The 22288-nt window shown below is 42.0% G+C and overlaps 1 protein-coding gene across 1 annotated transcript; it reads right to left on the bottom strand.

Annotated features, from left to right (window-relative positions):
• Positions 1-6375: 6375 nt before the first annotated feature.
• Positions 6376-20794, bottom strand: LOC120797313 (atrial natriuretic peptide receptor 1-like). Its single transcript, XM_040140879.1, has 23 exons — positions 20742-20794; positions 19841-19952; positions 19094-19226; positions 18780-18912; positions 18032-18136; positions 16760-16862; positions 15836-15981; positions 15654-15726; positions 14978-15125; positions 14468-14554; positions 14223-14366; positions 13965-14086; positions 13632-13770; positions 13265-13313; positions 13053-13154; positions 12354-12473; positions 11905-11998; positions 11203-11290; positions 10415-10554; positions 9015-9167; positions 8821-8919; positions 7982-8073; positions 6376-7885 (listed from the first exon to the last, which is right to left on the bottom strand). Exons 1-23 carry the CDS (start codon positions 20775-20777, stop codon positions 7694-7696), a joined length of 2610 nt encoding a protein of 869 aa, XP_039996813.1. The 5' UTR covers positions 20778-20794; the 3' UTR covers positions 6376-7693.
• Positions 20795-22288: the final 1494 nt, after the last annotated feature.

The raw sequence follows: 22288 nt of genomic DNA, 5'->3' as shown, positions 1-22288 counted from the left end.
TTGATTTGAGATTTTTGCTTTATTTACACCTTAGATTGTGTTTTTTTTTATTTTTTTTGATGGTCATTTGTTTACTTTAATTAACTGATTAATCGATTAATCTGAGTCGTGGAGGCTTCGGCAGCGTTTTACTGCTGGAGCTGCTTTTAGTTTAGTTCACTGGTTCCCAACCCGGGGGTCGGGCCCCTCCAGAGGGTCGCCGGGTGAACCCGAGGGGTCGTCGGATGATTCATGGGAAAAGACAGAAGAAGAAGAAACACAGTTCTCAATTTTGCACGTGTTTCAGTATAAACCACGCGAGACGTTTAGAGAGGTAATCGCTAAGAAACTGCCAACAACTCGCGAACGTCTGAAATGTGGCAAAAGGCGCTTCCTCGTGAGAGGTCACAGTTGATCCAAAAATGTTGGGAACCACTGGTTTAATCTCGGAGCGACACATTTTATGAACTCATCACATCTGATTTTATGCCAAATCTTATCTGAGAAATAACTAGAAACTACACCTCAATTTAATGTAATGCAATCAAAAGTACGATATATTTGGGCGTATGAAGGATCAGAAAATGGAAACACTCAAGTAAAGTACCTCAAATTTCACTTAAGTACGTTGTTGCTTTCCACTACTGCTAAACATGGACTCATATCTCAGCCTCGCGTCCTCGACAACCGACTGTGAACAGACCACAAGTGTGTTCGTGGTTCCCGAAAAACGAAGCAGAGTGAGACATCGTGTTTCTGATTCCCCCCCCCCCCTCCCAACACGAGCGTAGCGGTCGTGTTCTCGGTGCTGCCACCTAGCGGTCTGAGTAGAAAACGTCCATCTGCCCCGTGAGAGCAGCCGGGTAAAAGCGTCTGTCGCACGTTACACACTTTACACTGAGTGTGTTAAAATGACCAGGAGAGAAAACGCGAGAAAGAAGAGCCCCGGAAGGCTGTGATCTATTATTTTATTATAAAGACAGTGATTCAATCTGCGGTCAACACTCCGAAGCAGAAGATGGCGCTATTGTCCGTTAAACGGCCACTGACCGCAGCCGCTAAACTCATGAAGAAGAGGAGGAACGAAGCGGTGTAAACAAAAACAAAAAAAATCTGTGTTTCGGCGGGTTAAATCTGGGTTAAATGAGGAGATGGTGACATTAAGCAGACGGGATCTGGACAGGATCTACTCTGTGGTACTTTATTTACACCTGCCTTCAGTTACACGTTGCTCTCAGGTACCGGAGAGGTTGTGATAAACTAGCCGCTAATGGGCAAGCTAGCAATCAGCTAGCACCGGTTAGCAGCTTTTGTTTTTAGCTTGGGACTGTCGGTCAGATGAAACCAGACATTCGTTGATGTCTCATTGGGCTGAAGGATTCTGGGAAGGGCATTTTTCACTCTTTTCTGATGTTTTACTGACCAAACGATTAGTCGGTTAATCTAGTGAATCAGATCAATAACCACCAATCCGGAGACTATAAGAAATTCATTTTCACTTCAGCTAAAAATCTTAATGTGGTCACAGTGACACTTTTCTGTTCTCAGTTTCTAGTTTGTCCGAATTTAACTGAAAATGTCTTTGTGCTACATTCATCATTTCATCCAAATGATTCTCTTAGCGTCTGCGGTCTTTTTCTCTCTTGTCTTTCAGGTCTTGCTGGCGGTCGTGGTCTTGTCCTGGTCTTATGTGATCTATGCCAGCAGGATTGCAGCTCATTGGCTGCTGGAGAAGCGGACCGCCGTCCTCCAGGAAGACTGACAGCACATCGGACCTTCGGCACAGCTCAGTGTTTGTGCACAAACCAGACGCAGAATTTTCGTTCTTTTGATTTGGACTGTTGCTTATTATAAAACGGGTTTAAACCTGTGTCGTCTGGAACAGCATCGTTTCTCATACTTTGTTGCTGTGTCCTGTAGAAATCGCCTAAATGCCACTAGAGGTCACTGTATCTGAGGATGAACTGAAACCTGCTGCAGACCTGGTTCAACTGAAGTTCACAGAGCTCAGTGTAAGGGCAGATTTGTACAGCTCCCATAATTTTATTCATTTCTGTCTGCGTTAGGATGCTCCGTCACAGTTCCCGTTTAACGCTTGAGGCTTTGAGTGAATATCCCCCAGTGGCTCTTGTTCTCGCATCACTGGGTGATCGATGCGACCGATCGACTGGTGGAAGAGCAGCCACCATTCCTTCGCTTGACTACAGACCTACTTTCCACAGACTCTCATTAGCCCCTTTTCAAAGAGATGATCCCACTGTCTTGTTTTGTTCGCGTTCACGTGATGTAAATGTGATCAGAAAAATGATTAGGATGAAAAAGTCCAAGGAGCCTACGTGTTATTTATTACATCTGTAATACTCTTGTTCAGAGGCTCTACAATAAGTCCACTACAGCTAAATCAATTATTCAGTGATTACTTTGATAAGGAGTTGATCATTTCCATCGTTATTTAAGCAAAAATGCCAAAGTTTCACTGATTTCAGCCTCTCCTATGTGACTATTTGCTGGTTTTCTTAGCCTACTGTGGTTTTAACAGTATATTCTGGGGTTTCTGTCTGTTGGTTTGACCAAAAAACCCAATTTGGAGACTTCAAATTGGGCTCTGGGAAACTATAATGGACATTTTTCAGCGTTTGCCTACATTTTATGGATTAATAATTAGTCGATAAATCGAGAAAATAATCTGCAGATCATTCGATAATGAAGATAATCATTAATTTCAGCCCTAAAATGCACATATGGTCAAATATGTTACAGTAAAATAATTAATTACGTTGCCCAAACATGCTACGTATAAAACATTTCTGTTGACATGAAAAATGAATTAAGGTCCAGTGTCACTGTGGTTTGTTGGGTTTTAACTTCATGGTTGATATTTATGTCAAATTTAAAATGAGTCATATTGTGAATTGATTGGAGAACGATTGGATTATTGCTTTTTTTATTGCCTCATGTCTTTCTGCTGTAGATTCACGAGTCTCGGAGAACTTAACAAAATCAGTGAAGAAGACAGAAGATAATCTAAAATATATTAAAAGCAAAAGTACATGTTCGAACGACAATCATGAATAATAAGTCATATCAAGTAGCAATAATTATGACTTATGCGCAGAATGTGTTACCATAGTTACCCGATGATCTTAAGTAAATATGCTTATTATAAAATCAGCTCCTTCACAGTTCATGATCAGTAGATGGACTCAGTTGGGTTTTATCTTTTTGAAAACACATTAAAAGTCCTAAAGCACTGGGGTTGTTCTGTTTTGATTTCACACTACAAATGAGCGGACCACACGTTGGTCCGCAGGAGAGTTCGAGTGACGGTCAGAGGTGAAAGCGTCCGGTGTCTCTGCACAGTGATCAGCCAGTAAAGAAAACCCCGAGACCACAACACTGAGGCTCAGACAGGACTCAGGCTCGCTGGTGAACTCTTGGGTGCTTTATTTACAGGCTCATTAGTGTGATGGTCCACATCAGAGACAGTCGCTGCAGCTGAGGATCTGTTTTTATGTAATAATGCGGTATCGATCTGAACATCTGACTCGACGAGAGAGCAAATAAATTGTCAGACTTCTCCGTGTTTTATTTTATCCAAGATCTTAGAATACAAGGACGACCACATGTTAGTTAATGCATTTTTTGTTGTATGTGTTCTTAATTCTCATGTATTTCTCTTGATTTGTTTTCATGTTGTTATTAAAGATATAAATGTTTTTTTTTCAGTTCTCTGTCAAAAAGTCTCTTTTCCTCCAGTGTGACTGAAAAAAATAAGACTCTAAGCTGGGCTGAAACTGTTTCCAGGCTCTGTACATGGAGGGTCGTCATAGATTTATTTTAAACAAAAGAATCAATATGAATGGAATCGGTGTGTGTGTGTGTGTGTGTGTGGTCGTCTGATGTATTCAGTAACTAAACGCTCTGAAACACACGCACACAGGCTTGTTTTATAACGATGTGTTTGATCCTCGGATATGTAAATGCTGTCTGCAGAAAGGGTGACTGGGGGATGAGAGAGAGGGCGAGCGAGCTAAAGACAGAACGAGAGAGGGGAGAGAGAGAGGAGTGGCTCTTTAGGTGAGTACTCATTCTATTAAAACCTTTTCAAGCACACACACACGTTCTCTGTCATCTGTAATTAAAAACCAGGGTGTCCTCCCTCCGCTCTTCTGTGTCCTCTCGCCGGTTTGGGGCCCCAGGGCCTTTTTCTCAGGGTGGATAATTAAACCCTGATGCTGTGGTTCGAGTCGTGGAGATCCGCTTGAACGGTTTTGGAAAAAACATAGCTCACGCTGATCTGATTTCTTCGCTCTCGAAGTGATGGATTCAGAAACAGCCGCATCACTTCTGTTTTAAGTCGCAGGTTTTCCAGTTGTGATTGAATATAATGCGTTTTCTGCTCTGCATTTGTGATCGGTGGTGACAGGAGTTTCTACGAAGCACTAACCCTCTCAAATGCAGATGAGCGCACGTAACGCACAGACACAACTGTCCACTCTTCTCAGGCGGCAGTGCTCGCCTCTCTATTAATCACATGAACAAATATATTGAAATACAAAGTCAAATATAGAATCTAATTTTAGTAAAGGAGAATATGGAAGCTCGGAGCAGCTGTGGTTGTTCAGATTTATTATTTTGTTAATTGGATGCTCACATAAAATCTGATCATGGAAGTAAAGACGGGCTGTAAGGGTTTAATCTTACAAACTACGAAACGCCTGATTGTGAGATTCCATCACTGCTAAAGACTAAAGGTTAAACCCACAGAATTAACAGCATGTAAGTATTTTACTTTGAAAATCCTTAATGTATGTGGTTTGAATTCCCCTCTTTAAATTTTGAGGAGGTGATGTCAAGTTTTGCTACTTCAAAAACTTCATCTAAAGGGTTTTTTGTTCCAGCGTCCAATATTCGAAAAACCACATTCTAGTAGGGGACAGTTTCTCATGATATTGATATTAAAACAATCAATATAATCACCACAATAAACGGTGTTTATTATCTGAAGAATGAACTGAGCTTCTGCCAAACTGCAGGAGATGCCTCGATAAAGTTTATAAAATCAGCTACTAAATCCTCCTCTATCTCCCTCCGTCCATCGCCACTCGTTTTCCTCCTCTTCTCTTCCCTCTCGGGTCTCCTCCTCCTCCTCCTCCTCCTCTTCTTCCTTCTGTCCATCTGTTATCATGTTGTCCATCTGTTCAACAATGTGACATGAATATTCATACAACACGTCCATGCCGGCAGACGTGCTAATTAAACCAGTCAGTGAATGGACAGGAGGTAGTTTTCCATCTTAATATATTTGATGGATTATTAATAATACTGAGATCATGAGTCCAGATCCTGCCAAACAAAACGTTTAGATTTATTTTAAGATATTTTCACGTTTGTTCGTTTATTTGATTTAACCACTCAGTTCTGTTTTCTGTTCATTTGATCTCCATATGTGATGGTCTAAATGCTGTATCAGGGGGAGAAACGCTCCATCGCTTTTATTTTAATTCATTCATTCCTTTTTGTTGCCTAAAAACACTAAAGTCTCGAGAAACTGTGACAATGTGAGAAATCGTAAAGTGTTATTTGTGTGAAATTGTGAGAATCCACAGCAGGTCCTTGAAACTCAACGGCCTGCTGCTTTCTTTGGAAGATAACGTTGCTTAAAGTAAAAGTTAAAGGCTAAATTGTAGAAACGTGATTCTTTTAGAAAAATCTGGCCCAAAATAGACAATCGTGGAAATTAAACTGCACGATCTATATAACAAGTAACCAGAGTCTACACAGAACATTTAGTTGTTTAGTTATTAGAAAATCTCAATAAAATAAATGTACCCAGTCCTAATTGTTAGCTGTCAAAGCCGTGCCTATCAAGTAAGTTAGTTTGTTGATTAGTGTTTCAGACTTTTAGGAATCTTCTGATGAACCTAAGACCTTATGATACTAAAATAACACACGCAGAAACTTAAATGATCAGTTTTATTCCTGTGCAGACGCAGACTTTATTTACCAGCTGTTTATCACAAACATGATGGAGCGTAAATCGACACAGGAGTAATAATATATTGTTCTATAAATTAGTTTTTCTGCACATTTTAACACACAACACTGACTAATGTCAACAATAAACCTTCCATTACTCACAGAAGTATTTACAACACTGTGCTGGTGAGAATTCAAAGTAAAGATCTACACAGCATGAAACAGGACATGAAGAGTGTCATTCAGCTGAGCTGCTGTATCAATGTCACATCATCATCTGTGATGTTCAGCTCTCATTTTATAGGAATCACTTGAAGTGTAATTTTTAACACCATCATGACAGAAAGAAATGAAGGTATTTTTCCTCAAGTGAAGGAAATATTTTACTTAATAGTAAAAAAAAAATAGATATAGTTTTGTTTCTCCCAAATCTTTGTAGGCAAAAGTCTTTAGTCTCTAAAATATAATTTAATGAATCTCTCCGTTCATGCGTCCTCTCAGAATATTTGATTCCATAAACTCTGTGATAGGTGGCGATCTACTGTGGCTGGCGGGAACATGGTAGCGCTAGTCAGCCCCGACAGCTCCCTGAGCTTCTTTCTATTTTTCCCGTACTGTCATTTACTCATCATTGTTCATCGTTTCATTCAATAAGGAGCAAATAAAGTTATTGATTAGCGTCCATCACATGGTTTACTGAAAAGCTGTATTGGTATGACCATGTCTCTGTTGTGGAGCAGCTTATTCTCTGACAGAGGAGCTTCATCAGAAAACTGGATGGTGATACACAGCGAATAAGCTACGATAGCTTCCTCCATTTTGAGCTCTCCGTTCACGCAAAGGTCAGCTCTGTCAGGATGGTCTGTGATTGGTCAAAGGCAAAAATTCACCTGCCAAAGTTCGTCAAAGAGGAACTCGACCCGAAAGTTTAGAAAGGAGGCAATTCCCCCAGGGTGGATTCCACCACAAAATGTCACTGCTGGTGGGACTGGGCCTTTATGTCAGTGAAACTCACCACTTCCTGTGGACGTTTCACATTAAAACCCTACCGTTAAAGGGATGGATTATGCCCTGTAAGCCGCTGCTAGGCTTTTAATGTGAAACGTTTCTTTGACAGTACCTTAACACGAGACAATAAAATCAGCGACGTTGAACTGATGGAAAATAATTAGTGAATGAAAACAGAAGTAGTTTTAAAAAGAGACACTCAGAGCAGCAGGGTTGTGACTACAATATGATCTGTCGTTGTACTGATGACTTAGTGCTGTGGAAACGTACATCATACCGAATTTATCAAGGCAGCAGGTAAACTTGGAGGAAGAGGTGAGTTTTATCAGCAAGATCAAACAGTGGCAGATCAGAAAACGGAGGATTCTTCCTATACTAAAAATGGAGAGATAAAAATAAAGGTAATAAGCCTGAGTCAAATGAAAATGTAATTTAAGGTGACAGTTGTCAACACCTGTAGGTTTATGTTATGTTTACGTTCTGTTTTATTAGTCAGATTTATGGACACTCGCTGTCAGTTATGATAACGTGTTTTAGCTGCGGGACTCTTATTGTCCAATGGATTAATTCCAGATAATAAAACGATGCTTTCATGTAACATATAACAACGTGCAACACATTATACATACTTTTCAGGCTAACTGTGGTCACTCGCTGAAGACAACTGAAGCGATCGCATCAGATGATGAACTCATCTGAACTCATCTGATGAACTCCTGGATCCGGATCAGGCCGGATCCAGGAGCAGATCGTCGTTCAGAATCCCCGGCATAGATGAATACAGCTCCTCTTCTTTCTCCATCTCTTTCTCCGTCTCCATGGTGATGTGTTTGGTCGTCTTGGTGACCGGGCTGACCTCCTTGGAGACCAGAGAAGTCTTCTTCCCCTCCAACCAGTAAGTTACCATGTCACCTTTCCCCTGGTAGAAACATGTCAGGTCCAGAGTGTTACTGGGCAGCTCCCAGTGCTCCCAGTGTCCGACAAAACTGAACTGTGGTGGGAGTGGGAGACTCACCTTGACCTGCAGCACCCCTCTGCACTCCAGCGCGTAGCCGCCAATCTCCTCCAGCAGGTAAAATGCACTGGAGCTGCACTGGATCTTCAGGGCTGCAAAGACACCGTACATTAAGTACAGGTCATTTATATGTTACATTACTTCCATTAGTGTCAGTTCATTTCTGTGACAACAACACGATATTTCATTTCAATATTTACAAATATTTCAAAATTAAACTCAGTTTATTTTGAATACCATTCCATTTCATATTTGAATTATTTGTGCTGTAGGAAATATTTGTTACTTCTTCAAAATTACACTTACATTTGTATTAATTAATTACATTTGCATAATTTCTGGTCACGTTATTTCATAATCACATTTTATTCTACGCATAGTATCATGTAGTTTTAGTGTACAATACATACAGTCATACATCGTGTTGTCTGTGGTTCAACAAATCAGTGAACTTAGGTCTTAAAAGTATTGCAGTACCTATAGTACCATGTCACAAATGAGGTGCGTAATGACTCAGACTCTCTGGCCCTTGTGGTCTAACACTGGATCAGATTCTTGCGTCGCGCAGGAGAGCGTCTCTGCTTGCTCACGCATAAAAACAAATGCGTGTTAAACAACTTAAGTTTAAGCTCTGTTACGTGATGGCTTCGTCCGCCTTCAGTTCTGAATTGTGTCGGGCGATTGGACCCCACGATATCTGCCTGCAGGTCTAGCTATTTTTTGTTATATCTTTGATACATTATCGTCATGTGGCGATGACAAAGAGAGTAAGCGTGAATACATTTTGTAGCATCCACAGTCATTGTAAAGTATAGATGTTTCCAGCATGGCAGTGTTACCCAGGCTGGTGGACTCCATCCTAGATGCCGTGTTGACTGTATCTCCGAAAAGGCAATAGCGAGGCATCTTAGTCCCTACAACCCCCGCAACCACTGGACCTAAAGAGTCAAAGAAGGACGTTAATAGAGAGGCAAAATAGATTAAATAATATATTTTGATTTGTAAAAAGTTTTCCGACAACGTCTGCGTGTACCAGAATGTATCCCAGCTCGTATCTGCAGCTGTGTTTTGGGTTTGTGAGGGATCCTGAAGGTGCGACAGACCCCCACCAGGTCCAGAGCCATGCTGGCGATCTCTGAGGCATGGAGGATCCCGTTCTCCTGGGGCACGCCTGACACCACCATATCTATACACACACACACACAGACAGTGATACAACAATAAATGCTACCGTCATAAACATTACAATGATTAGTTTTTGTTGAAATTGTTTTTTTGTTTTTTTTTGCCCAGACCTTCCTCTCTCCACCAATGATTTCAAGCTACTCCTGGGGGACACCGAGTCCTTCGCAGGCCAGATCAGATGTATAATCTCCAGCACGTTCTGAGTCTACCCCCGGGGTCTCCTACAAGGTGGATGTGCCCAGAAGAGGATCCTAATCAGTTGCCCAAACCACCTCAACGGGCCCTGTTTGATGCGAAGGAGAAGCAGCTCTACTCTGAGCTCCCTCGAGATGTTGGAGCTCCTTACCCTATCTCAAAGGCTGAGCCCAGCCAACCCACTTAAAGTCATGTCAGCCGCTTCTATCCACAATTACACTCTTTCGGTCATTACCAAAAGCTCATGACCATAGATGAGGGTCGGAACGTAGATCGAATGGTAAATCGCAAGCTTTGCCTTTTGGCTCAGGGCCTTCTTCACCACAACGGCCCGGTACAACATCTGCTTTACTACTGACGCCGCACCGATCCACCTGTCAGTCTCCTGCTGCATCCTACCCTCACTCGTGAACAAGACTCCGAGATACTTAAACTCCCTCACTTGGGGCAGAAACTGTCACAGCCCGTAAGGAGCAATCCGTCGTTTTCCTGAAGAGAACCATGACCAACTTAGACTTGGAGGAGCTGACTCGCATCCTGAAAGTCACGGTCTGATGAAGCCAACAAAGCAGACGCAGACTGGATGGGCAAACTCCCAGGAGCCTTCAAGTAGCCTTGCAAGGGTAAAGAGTTGGTCCACTGTTCCACGGCCAGGACAAAATCCACACCGCTCCTCCAGAACGCCGCCTGAATCCGGCGTTGGACAATCGGTCAGAGCCTCCTTTCCAGCACCCTGGCATAAGCTTTGCCCAGGAGGCTGAGCAGTGTGAGGCACTCATGACTGGGAATATAATGTGATGGAGACAGCAATAATGTACATCCATCTTTGTGAGGACCAGTTTCAGTTTTAGACCTTGGGAGTGAGGACATTTTTGGAAAGTGAGGCCTTTTGGCCGGTCCTCACTTCGGGACAGATCTTCAAAGGGCTGCTAAAACTTGTTTTTAGAGTTAGGTAAGAGTTAGGCTTCAGGTTAGGTTAAGGGGCCGGGGAATGCATTATGTCACTGAGGGTCAACACAAAGAAAGAAGTACAAACGTGTGTGTGTCACTCACAGGCGTCTCCAATGGTTTCCACCTTGTAGACGTCGTAGTTGTCGATGATGTCGTCAAACGTCGTGTAGAGTTTGTTGAGGAAATCCACGACCTGGTAAGGAGTGCTGCTGCTGGACAGCTGAGTGAAGCCCACGATATCACTGCACACATAAGTATTCAGGGCCTTTACTTCCGTAAAAGTACCAATACCACAATGTAAAAATACCCCTAGTTTAGTTAACCAGTTTAGTCTAATGTTTCTCAACCTAGGGGTCGGAATCCTCCGAAGGGTCACCAGAGAAATCTGATGGGTCATCAGATGATTCGTGAGAAAAAAAAGAAGAAAAAACTAAGTTCTGATCCACAAGTTTGGATTTATGTTCAGATTTCTTCTAAAATTTGTCTAATTTTTGTTTTTGCAGTAAAATGCAGGAGAGTTTCACCTCTTTGGTCTTCAACAGAGATTTTTAAATTAAACTTTACTAAAGTGTAAACTTTACAGGGGAAATTTCCAACAGTGCTTTGACGACATCTTAATTTAGATTTTTCCTTACTCTACAATGACAGGAGGTATAGTACATGGGGAAACAAAAGATTATCATTTAATTAATCTGTTTCTCTCTTTGTCAAAACCCACACACGCCTAATATATAGTTATACTCATACATAACATCTCCTCAAACATACAGTACACGTTCTTGGGACATAGTTACTTAAATATGTCTATATTTGAAATTGGAAGATCATGACTACCACATGTAAACTCTCAATCTGTTGATCAGACAGTTGTTATTTCCTTCTGTCTCTACCTGAAGAAGATGGTGGCGCTGACATAACTCTGAGCCTGTGACGGTTTTCCTTGGCGCAGGTCGTCAGCTACCTGTTTAGGAAGCATACCTGCAATCAAAACATGCAAACGTTTTCATTTTAATTAACCTTCATTCAACCAAAAAATCTCTTGAGAAATGTGATCTCTTTTACAACAGACACCTGTCCAAGTGGCAGCTTGGAGTATTTGACAAATCAGTCAAGTTTACATCCAAACATAAAAACCAGATTACCAGAAAATGGTCAAAAAAAAAAGTGAGCGTATGAGGATTTCCATCCACTTTTGTGGTGGAAAATAATTGGGTTTTGTTATTTTGCAGATGGAAAATTTGCATAAAAACAGGTGAATGGAAACACTTAATGTCACAGAATAAATGAATTTCAAACTAAAAATATTAAAACAATATTCACATATAGCACAGTAAGATGGGACCTGAGAGGCATAAAGGAAAAAGAGTGAATATTTAAACAGTTTCATTCTTCATGAAACATTTAAAGGCACTTTTTCCAACTGATGTCATCAGAATCATATTATTATTATTATTATTGTTAAAAGCATGAATCGACATAATGAAATTATACATGACTGGCATATGTCATTTTGTGTTGCAGGTTTAACTTTGGACAGAAATGAATCACGTTAGTAACCAAACCGGCATAATGAACAAGCGTGTGTATCGTACTGTAGAGCAGCCTGTCAGTTTTCTGTTTCTCGTGCATCAGATCTTGAGTCCGCTCGGTCACCAGCACCTCCAGATGTTTACTGTACTTCTCCATCTGAAACACAGAGAGTCGTACCTTCGTATTAAAATGAGCTGTCATTTTAAAAACAGTTCATATGATACAATACAGTATAGACAGCTTTCCCATTATGAGATGCGTGCTCATGTGGGGGAGGAAAACAAACCAGAATGAAATGAAACTGTTCAATATCCCTTTTCCCCCTGTCCGTTTTAAGCTAAGACAGCTCACACTGTTGCTGTGTGTTTGAAAGTAAATGATATAAAGTCACAATATAATGCACTGAATAAAATATGGCCCAATAACGTATGTAACACATACAATATAAGGCAAAGTGATACTAAATTACGATTAATCGGATGTCTGGTATGTGGCCGATGCAGCTCATTACCAGGTTCATCATCATGTCCACCGGACTGACTTTAACGGGGTTGATTCGGTGAACAAACTTCCTGATTTGTTCAAAGGTTGGTCGGTGGGTGGGGTTATGAGAGCGACATCGCCGGATCAGCTATGGACACACGCATGGGACAAAAGAGAGAAAAACGGAATAGATATTTGATAGTTACACCAAAGTAACATTATTGTTTTATTTTAATAGACATTTAGATGTGTTGAAATTGAAAATGTTGCATTCACTGCGTTTTTACCAGTAACCTTCATGTTTAACGAAACCTACCTCAGCATTTAGCAAAGGCAAATGAATGAATAATATCCTAATATTTTCTTGTTAGCATTTTTCTTCGTTCACTTAACAAAACAGAACATAATCTTATTTCAACGTTCTAGCTGACAACTTAGTATACAAACAAACAAATTATAAAATGATCACTCTTATATCATCGTATCATCCATCAAGCAATCGATCAGTCAGTCAAACTTTATTTTTATGGCACCTTTCATAGAAGTTAGTGCAATTCATTAAGCAAGCATCAAAACAACTGCAGACACTAAATAGAAATGATAAATGTGAAAAAATAAAAAACAAAAGATAAATATGTTTAAAAAATTCAAAACAAAGATACATTCATAAAACATAAACATTTTAAATGATGGTTGGTCAAAAGCAGATTAGACAGCGTATACACACCTCTACGTAGTCAGCAGGACATGGGCAGGTGTTATCGGCCTTACAAGAGATCAGTTCAGGTAGAGGAGGACACCAGGAACACTCCAGATTAGACTCCTCGACCTGAAAATTTGGTATTTATACACTTGTCCTTCAGTGTGTTATTTTTCCAAAAAACAAAAAAGAATGACTGCAGAATTACAGCGGAGTGAACCCGTCAGATTGTAACTTACGGGGACGGGGTCGCTGCGAGTGGCTATCTCCAGCAGAATGATGGAATAACTGGGAAGACGTACAGAAGTTACTGAGTGTACTCTGTGTCGTTGGTATATTTGTGTTCAATCACATTGTGGGCACACATCCTGTACAAACGTGTCCCGTCTGGGTACATGAAACAGGTCCCCACAAGGTGAGATTAAACACATTTTAGGGTACTTGAAATTTGAAGACTGGGTTTTTGGTTTAGGTAAGGCTACGATAAAGTCTGGAGTCAGGCAGGTCATGGTTACGATTAAGGTCTGAGGTCTCCAGGGGATTCATGTAAATCACCGCTTAGTCCTCCTGAGACGAGTCCGCCTACAACAAGTTTATGTGCAATACCTAAACACGTCTCCAGCCAGCGTCGGCTCCATGTTAGAGTTATGAAATTCGGGTGGCATGTACACCTCCAAGAGCCTCTGCTGATAAGTGGAAAGTGGCTCCGCCCCGTCATCCCTGCGATACGTCCTCAGTCCGTAATCTGACAGGACAGAGCACATGTCAGCGTTTACACTTCTGATGTAAAATGTAACGCAATGTTAGATGATACGTCTGATAAACAGTAGAATATAGGTTTCGCAGTTTTTGATTTTTACCACTATTCCACTTTTTTACACTATTTTCATTCGATTTTTTTTGGACAAAGTGATCACCTCAGCATAAAGTTCATATTACCTGTTATTTTACAAACCCAGCGGTCATCTAAGACACAGTTTAGAGACTTGAGTCGAGCGTGACAGATCCTGTGTTGGTGGAGATATGACATCCCTCTCGCGATATCTGTGGCGAAGGAAAACCTGGCAGACAAACACGGTCAGAGTGTATAAAACTGGAGTTATTTATTTTCCATACCCAGATTAACTGGTGTCATTCAGTTTAAATTCTTTTTTTTTTTTAAATCTTAAATAAGACTTGGCGTGTTTGAGAGTTTACCTGAAGCCCCAGTTAAGCGGGATCTCCTCATTAAGAAGAACGTCATTAAGGCTTCCTTTTGGGCAGTATTCTGTCACTATGGCAACGTTTGGTACCTCAACACACCCCCCAATAAACTTACAGAGGTTGGGGTGGTCGAGTTCCCTGGAGACGGAAAGACAGAGAGCCAAAAAACCCTATTTGCAATGTGACCGAGTTGTATTGAATGGGGAAGGAGGATGAGTGCGTTTGTGCGTGTGTGTCACCTGACTTGTTTGACTTCCTGTCTGATGGTTTTGGACAGAGAGAAAGTCTTTGTTTGAATCCTCTTGATGGCCACGGTCCTGCCGTCACTGGAGAAGAAAATTATTTTTAATGTACTTCCAAACACCCTTATCGGCCAGCTGTCTCCATCATGGAAGAACACTGTAGACTTTCCCTACTGACCTGGGGGTAGAAAGCACTGACTATCATTCCCCAGTTTAAGATCAGTCAGTCACCTTTGTTCTATGCCATTCCCCATCTCTCTTTCCCCTCATGCACTGTGATTTCTTTGCTGCTGAATCTCTAATATATATGTAATATGCCCACAACTATATTTTTTTAAAAAGGAAACAGTCTAGAAACATCTTGAATGAATGAACAGTCATATTAAACTTTTTTCTGGCATATGTTCAACTGCTTTTTTCCCCTCTTATTTCTATGGCAGTATCAAAGGGTATTGCCATCTTAAATGAGGTCCAAGTAAACAGGGGGTATTCAAACAGGTAGCATACTATATGCCGGTGCAGGTGAACAGTGTTTTTCTGGTCCCTTGTTGTCCCGTACACGAGCTGAGAGCAGTTATGCAGCTGGTGTTACTGTCACCACTGTTCCCTACCGGTACACTCATTATACTGCCCAAGGTCATACGAGCTTCCTGATCTATAGAAAGAGAGAGAGAGAGGGAAGCGTTACTCTAGATAAGGGTTTTTCTAAAAGCATTATGAATTCATTTGGTTAACCTGATTTAAGTTGAACAGCAAATATCAATAAAAAACACAGTATAGTTGAATTATCCTTTATATGACCTTTAACAGTAAAACAAATGTGTGTGTGTGTATATATATCTCTCTCTCTATATATATATATATATATATGTATATACGTATATGTGTGTATATATACATGTATGTTATGGTCAGTAATTTTGACACCCGCCGTTGTACATTTGGAACAGTTTACATCTTACAGACCTGTTTTGACTGGCTTCAGTTTTGGACCAGCTGTAGACATCTTTAGATCAACTCTTGACCTGTACGTACCATTTTCAGACCTGTTGAGTTCCAAATCAGTCTAGACCAGTCTAGACCTGAGTGTGAAAGTTCATTCTTGACCTTTGGAATTGTAGTTTGACAAAATAATCTCAATTCGAGGTCCATTTACTAACATTGATCTGGACTGTTACAGTACCTTGTTTTATTGTAGAGAAGTCGATGATCCAACTCTCGTCCCACAACAGCCTCTGTTTCTGGTACCTCAGCCACTACGTGAAACAGATTCTTTGGTTGATATTTATGGATTGATACTGAGTATTTGGTGGGATTCCGTTAGCATAAGTGTGTTGTGTTGTGTTGTGTTGTGTAAATTCTCACGACAGCAGTCAGTATGAAGCAGAGGCAGAGCAGGCTGAGCGGCAGACCGATGGCCAGCTTGGTGGCTGGGGTCATAGGGCATTCACCACAGTCAGCTGGACAGGTGGAACAAAGCTCTGCCTCATCACAGACACCATCACCACAAACTAAGATGGGAGAGGAAAGAGGACTAAGTTGTTACCTGTTCTCTTTTTCGCTAATGTCAACTCTATGTTTGGAGTGGAGAGACTACTGGACAATACGATGAGGGTAATATGACCATTGATGGTAGCTGAAATCTCTGTCCCCCGAAGAGCTGAGCCACAATGTGACGCTATCGATTTACCGATAAATTTGTGTTTCATAGGTGACCTATGGTCACGAGCCCTGGGTTATAACCCAAAGATGGATACTGAGGAACTAACAATCAAAATAAGCTTCCTTGGTAAGGTGTCTGGACTCAGCCTTAGAGACAGAGTGAGGAGCTTGGAGCAGAACCACTGCTTCTTCATTTTGAAAGGAGCCTGTCGAGATGGTTAAACATCTGATTGGGTCTCCTCCTGTACACCCTTCTGTGGACTTCTCTGGACACATCAAACTGGGAGGAGACCCTGGGGCAGACCCAGAACACACTGGAGAGATTATACTGCATATCCCATTTGGCCTGTGATCACCTTGGGATCATCCAGGAGGAGCTGCAGGATGTGCTTGGGCAGAAGGACATTTGGGCCACTTGGGCTAACACCGCGATCCAGACCCAGATAAATGACTGAAAACGGTTACACCAAGGTTTTATAAATTAAACATGAAATTGACCTACATTTATCCCCATGTGGTTGGTAAAATTAGGTTTTAGCTATCTTTGTCAGTCTCATGATGTCCATTGTATTTGTTTCTATGGTCATGCAAGGAAGTAGGGAGGGAACATACACAAATATAACCTACCTACAGCTGGTAGCACGGTGCTCTTGGCCTCCAGAGCAACCTGCATGCGACCAACTCGTATGTGAGCGATGAGTGAGGTTAAACCAGCATGGAGCAAAACCACCTGCAAGACAGAGCATTTGTTTTAGTAGGTCCTGACTAACCAGGTCCTGAATTTAACATCAAATTAACCGAAGCCTACAGTTGGGAGTTTGCCCTTACAATAACTAAAGTTATCCCTAGTGTGTAGGGACCTCGGTGATGAGTATTGTCCTATTAATTGGCATCAGGACTAATGATTGACTAGTCCATTAGGTTTTCCCTTTGAAATTTGGAAGAGAGATAGAAACATTAGTGACATGAAGTAGTGTATCGTCTGCAGATAATGGTGTAAATTTTTCATTCTTTTTCATTAATTTGGGAAAGATTAGTATTTTGTAGGCCTGCCTTTACAAAGACTATTAATGAGGGAGCAAAACCCCAACTGTATTACTCTCCAAATGCACTATGATACGCCGGATCTTTCTTGTGCATCTTAGAATAGCAAAGCACACGATCATTTTAAGGTTATTGAATAATATAGAGCCATTATCATATACTAACTGTTTAATAACAAAATCTATCTGGTCAGTTTGAATTAGATTATATTCTTAACACACTGAGCTCCCAATCACACATGACGCACCTTGTATTCATGGCAATGTAAGATGTATTGCTCTACCTTGATTTTGAGAATTTTGCTCATGTACAAGTAAAGGATACATCCTTTGCTGCTGCTGACGACGTGATCTAATGCTGTTAGTTAATTGAGGAAGCAAAAAAGTACCAGTTGTCCACCAACCAAGGGAGAAGTCGTTCAGCGCGTAACTGCCCATAAAACGCTGATTTTTTTGTTTTTACACTTTGGTTTTTGTATGGATTAAAGAAACAAGATCTCTGTTATTTAATGAGTTTTACAGGTGCCAGTAGGTGCTGGCTCAGTCTCTTTGAACATGGCCAGGCTAGTTGTCTCCCTGTTTCCAGTGTCTGTGCAAAGCTAACTTAGCTAGCTGGAGAGATATGAGAATGGTATCAATTTGAACATATAACTTAGGGCAAGTAAAGCGAATAAGTGTATTGCCCAAATTGTCGAGCTTTTCCTTCTAAGTTTTTTCAATTTGTCCTCATGTTTCAAGACTTTGGGGAGTTTTTGTAGAGGTTCAGCTGCGTTGGAAACTGCTGTTGCTGGGGGCCTTTTAAAGCCCATGGAGAAACTGTATCTGATATCGGGCTAAACAGATAAAAATAACTTACCTTGGCAGTCCAGTTGGTCTGGGTCATCTTGCCGGATGTAGAGATTGTGTGTGTGAAGATTTTTCCATCGTCGGGAATCCAGGGGCCACAGATGCTCTCTGATGTCTTAAAGTTAGTTCTTTTAATGTTTATTGGTTTAATATCTTTTTTGAAAATGCAATTTAGTCAAAGTGTGGCACTTTTAAATAAATATCTGCAGATGAAAATTAAAAATCCGGCGACATGCAGCATACTCCTGGTACTACATACTACATACAACATCTTGAGAGACTTTCACCATTTTCCCCACTACATTTTGGAGGAAAATATTTGGAGTTACTGGTCAATGATGAAGATTTTTCTTTCAGGATGTGTTAACATTAATGTTTCTGGTATCTGCCCATTATTGTTAGCACAACTGCATGATGAATGTTATTGAAACCCTCAGTCTTTAAGACTAAAGAGATGTAGTTTAGAGTTGTAAATCAAATTACTTTAATTTAGCAGACAAAGCTTTTCCAAAATAGACCATATTCAGTTCCACAAATGCTCAGTTGTATTTACTAATACTAATACTTTAAATGATTAATAATTTAAATTGGTAAAATTGTGCTTTTACTGGAATCCATCAACATCACATTAGCTAATACGTGGGAGCTAGCTGTGGATTGTTAGAAACTATCGTAAACTATCAGAAAGTGCCACAGCTCAAAGAGTGAGTAAGAAAAAGTAAAGAAAATTAAAAAAAGATAAACATTCAAATGTGTACCATGTATCCCAATGGACAGGAGTGGATGTTAGCGTGATGAATGCAGCAGTTTTCTCCGTCAGCGTCTTTCCAGTTGGCCGGACAGTCGTGATGTTCGCAGAACCTCTGAGCTGCTTCAGCATTTACTATGGAACTATACATATAAACACACCAGACCAGTTCAGACCACGATAAGAACCAGTTCCGAGCTCAGTAGAATGTACAGGTCCTGTCTAAATTCAGTCTAAAACTAGTGCAAAGTGGTGTGTAAGTCAGTGAATTGAGCTTAAATCCCGTAAAACCCTAAGGTAACCAGTATAAACAGGTGAGTTAACCTGTGTGTAAAGATGTGGTTTTCGATAGCCCAGTGGTAGAAAGAGTCCTGGGCCGCTACCGAGTATGTGACGCTGAAGAACTCGCCACTCTTCACCGTCTCAGGAGGACGGACTACCCAGGCCATCTCCAGACCTGGGCGACACAGAGAGACAATACCAGCCTTGCCCAACTGATTTGCATATTGAAATCTGATCACAAGATGAAATGGGGATAACATAAATGTGAGCTTTAGGATCCTGCTGCTTTCTGCTGAAGTTACTGCAGTTTGGGTTATTTCGCCGACAGATTTCTGTTTTTGCGTTTTTCTTTGTGCATCGGTCTGAGTTTAGCATCGTTTGAGTCAGAATCCGAGGGCGGTGCGTTGTTTGGTTACCGTCAGTAACATCTGGTCAAAATCACACCTACAAAGTCCAGATGAAGCAGATTCGTTTTTTACTGTTACACTCTTAATCATTGATATCTAAATATGCTTATTTAGTCATGAATGTTTAATGTTATAGAGAAATACTTCAGATTTGAAGCCAAGCATTCGGGGGCTTTAAATTAACTATAACTTCAATGCTGAAAGTCTACAGGCTGCTTTTCACTTTCCCAGCCTGCTTTGTCTCATTAGACTGATAATGAAACATCTCAGTAATGTATCTGAACATAAAATCACCCGATAACGCTAAACCTGAAATGAGAAAAAGTCTGAGTTCCCAATAAAACATGAACCGACTGAAGTTATCAGCCAGTCAGTTTCTCACCTCCACAATCGATCATGTTGTATTCGTTGGGTCCGTCAAGAGGCCAGCAGTCGTACTCGCTGTTGTCCAAGTCGTGCCAACAACATGCGGGACCAATGCGGCAAACATACACCTGGAAAGATCAGAACATAACACAAAGGAGTGATCGATGACCAGAAACAAAAGACCAATGACTCGCCGTCCGAAAATAATCCAGCAACAGAGGTCCACCCCAACCACACACAAATACACAGTCACATCTGGGTCGCCGGAACTAAAGAGAGGAAGAGAAGATTTGTCCAACACATGACGACACAAAATGACATGTACAGTGCACGATCACTTAGAAAAGAATTCAGGCCAACAAAGACGCATTTTGTCTTTTAAATCGTGTTTTTGTTTTTAGAGCAAACAAAAGTAAGGGAAAGCTTTTTATTTAGAAACAAACATCTGGATTCATGTGGATTAATAAAAAGTCAAAACAATGAAAGCTGGAGAATTTAATAAAAAACCTTCGCTGCTGCACCCATGTTTGCTCCTCAATATTATATATTTAATCTTCCTCGCAGTAACTACTGTGCTGCACTCGGAGAGCTGTTCTTCTCGACCTTCTAACGGGGTAAAGGTAATTTTGTCTAATTTAGTGCGACTACAGTAAAAATCAAGTGTTTTAGAGCCATATCTTCAAATTAAAATGCACTCGAGGCAGCATCAGGATCATCGTTCCAGCTACATTTACCGATAATAACATCAAATACAGTCATTTTACCACAGTTAAGATTGTTTACCTTAATTAATTCAAGTGAATTTAAACACAAATCACAACGAATACATTTCAGACAGTTAACATCTCAATAAATCCATTTTTTCTCATGAATAATTTTAGAGGAGCCAAGAGCAGATGTTTGATTTCACGTCTTACCCAGAGCAGAAACCAAAAGCCTTGCTGTTTCTTCATGTTGCTTTTGAAGGACAGACAGGTCGTGGACATCTGCAGCATCCGAGCTGCCGAATCCGGACCGAGGGAGGAGAGGCTCTGGAGGAGAGACCTTTGGAGACTGGGGGAGGGAGAGCGATGAGTCCAGGCGTCTGCTCCCGAATGAACAGCTGTGCCCTCTGGCGGTGCAGTCTGCGACCAAACTGGCCTCTCCTCCTTTTAATTATACCACTGTTGATACACATTAAACCACCGGTCCCCATTGGGTCAGCCGAGGGAGAGAAGAAGAGCCAAAACCCGATTTGTGTGACTTGTCGCGACCGTCGTGATCCCTCGGACTCACCTGGGGAAACTCTGGATGGGCCCAGCCTCTGGGTGGGGACCGAACCCGCTACCTGTCTGAGAGACGGTTAAAACTAACGCAGTGTCAATCTCGTAAAGTCGGATAGAATCACGCGTCAATCTCAGGCCATTTTACCGCATAACGGGCGTTTCGGCTTCGGATTCTTTCGGGACGCTGCTGCTAATGACCCGTGTACTTTTGCTGGAGTTGGATTTCAACTTCAGGGCTTTTGACCCGTAATGGAGCAGCGTGTTCCTGCCGCTCTCGGCCGGGTCACGGCCTCTGAATACCCGCTGTTTATGACCGGTTGTGCTCCGCGTGTATTATGGTTCACCTGGACGTGAATGTCAGCGTCAGGCAACGGCCCCACCCTCCGTGCTCCCGTGAGGTGTGTGTCCTCGGCCCATGACTCCCAGAGCGGTTTGACAGCGAGGATGTCAGCTCCGAGTGTAGCGGAAACACGCACGCACGCACGCACAGACACATGCACGCACGCACACACACACACACACGCACGCACACACACACACACACAAACACACCCACGCACACACACACACACACGCGCACGCACAGACACACACACACACGCACGCACCCACGCACGCACACACACACACACACACAGACAGGTTACGTGTTTTCAGCAGCTTGCGACTTAATTTCCGGGATGTTTACGGTCCACATGACCGAAAACACGCACTCACGCGCTCACGCACGCCGACGCCGGTGTGAGGATGAAAGCGAAATCTGTCCCTGTTCAAATCCAACAGCAAACCTCCTCCCGTCTCCCCCGGGTTCCGTCCGCTTCCGCCGGCAACCGGCCGCCGACGGCTCGACCTCCAGCCGCCAATCACCGAGTGCACGAGGACGCACTTGTTTAAAATCCCTCTCAAACTCCGGAGCGTTCGAGGGCGCGCGACTCTCTCCGCTCGGGTGCGGGCGCGCGAGCCGGACGGCCCCGACACGACGGTTTGTTTTCAGTTCGGTCCCCGCTTCGTTTTAGTTACCGCTCGTTGTTCGCGTCGGGAATCCGGTGTTGGACGTGTTTTCGGTTGTAACATTTCAGCCCCACGGGAGAAGGACTTACCGGGTTCCGGTTCATTTAAATAACGGCGCGTTTGTAACGTCTCGGATCTGGGGCAGTCGCTAGCTAGTCTGTTTCCCCGTTGTTAACTACATTTTGACG

Source organism: Xiphias gladius, chromosome 12 (assembly GCF_016859285.1).
Source record: "Xiphias gladius isolate SHS-SW01 ecotype Sanya breed wild chromosome 12, ASM1685928v1, whole genome shotgun sequence".
Classification (NCBI taxonomy): Eukaryota; Metazoa; Chordata; class Actinopteri; order Istiophoriformes; family Xiphiidae; genus Xiphias; species Xiphias gladius.
Note: the sequence above shows the minus strand (reverse complement) of the source record. Positions and strands in the feature narration are given on the sequence as shown.

Coding starts and splice junctions, on each gene's coding strand:
- LOC120797313 (XM_040140879.1), bottom strand. CDS start 20,777: ATGAAGAAACAGCAAGGCTTTTGGTTTCTGCTCTGG. Junction 13,771..13,964: donor CTGGGTTTGTAAAATAACAG/GTAATATGAACT, acceptor CTGTCCTGTCAG/ATTACGGACTGAGGACGTAT. Junction 11,291..11,904: donor AACTGACAGGCTGCTCTACA/GTACGATACACA, acceptor TTTTGATTGCAG/GTATGCTTCCTAAACAGGTA.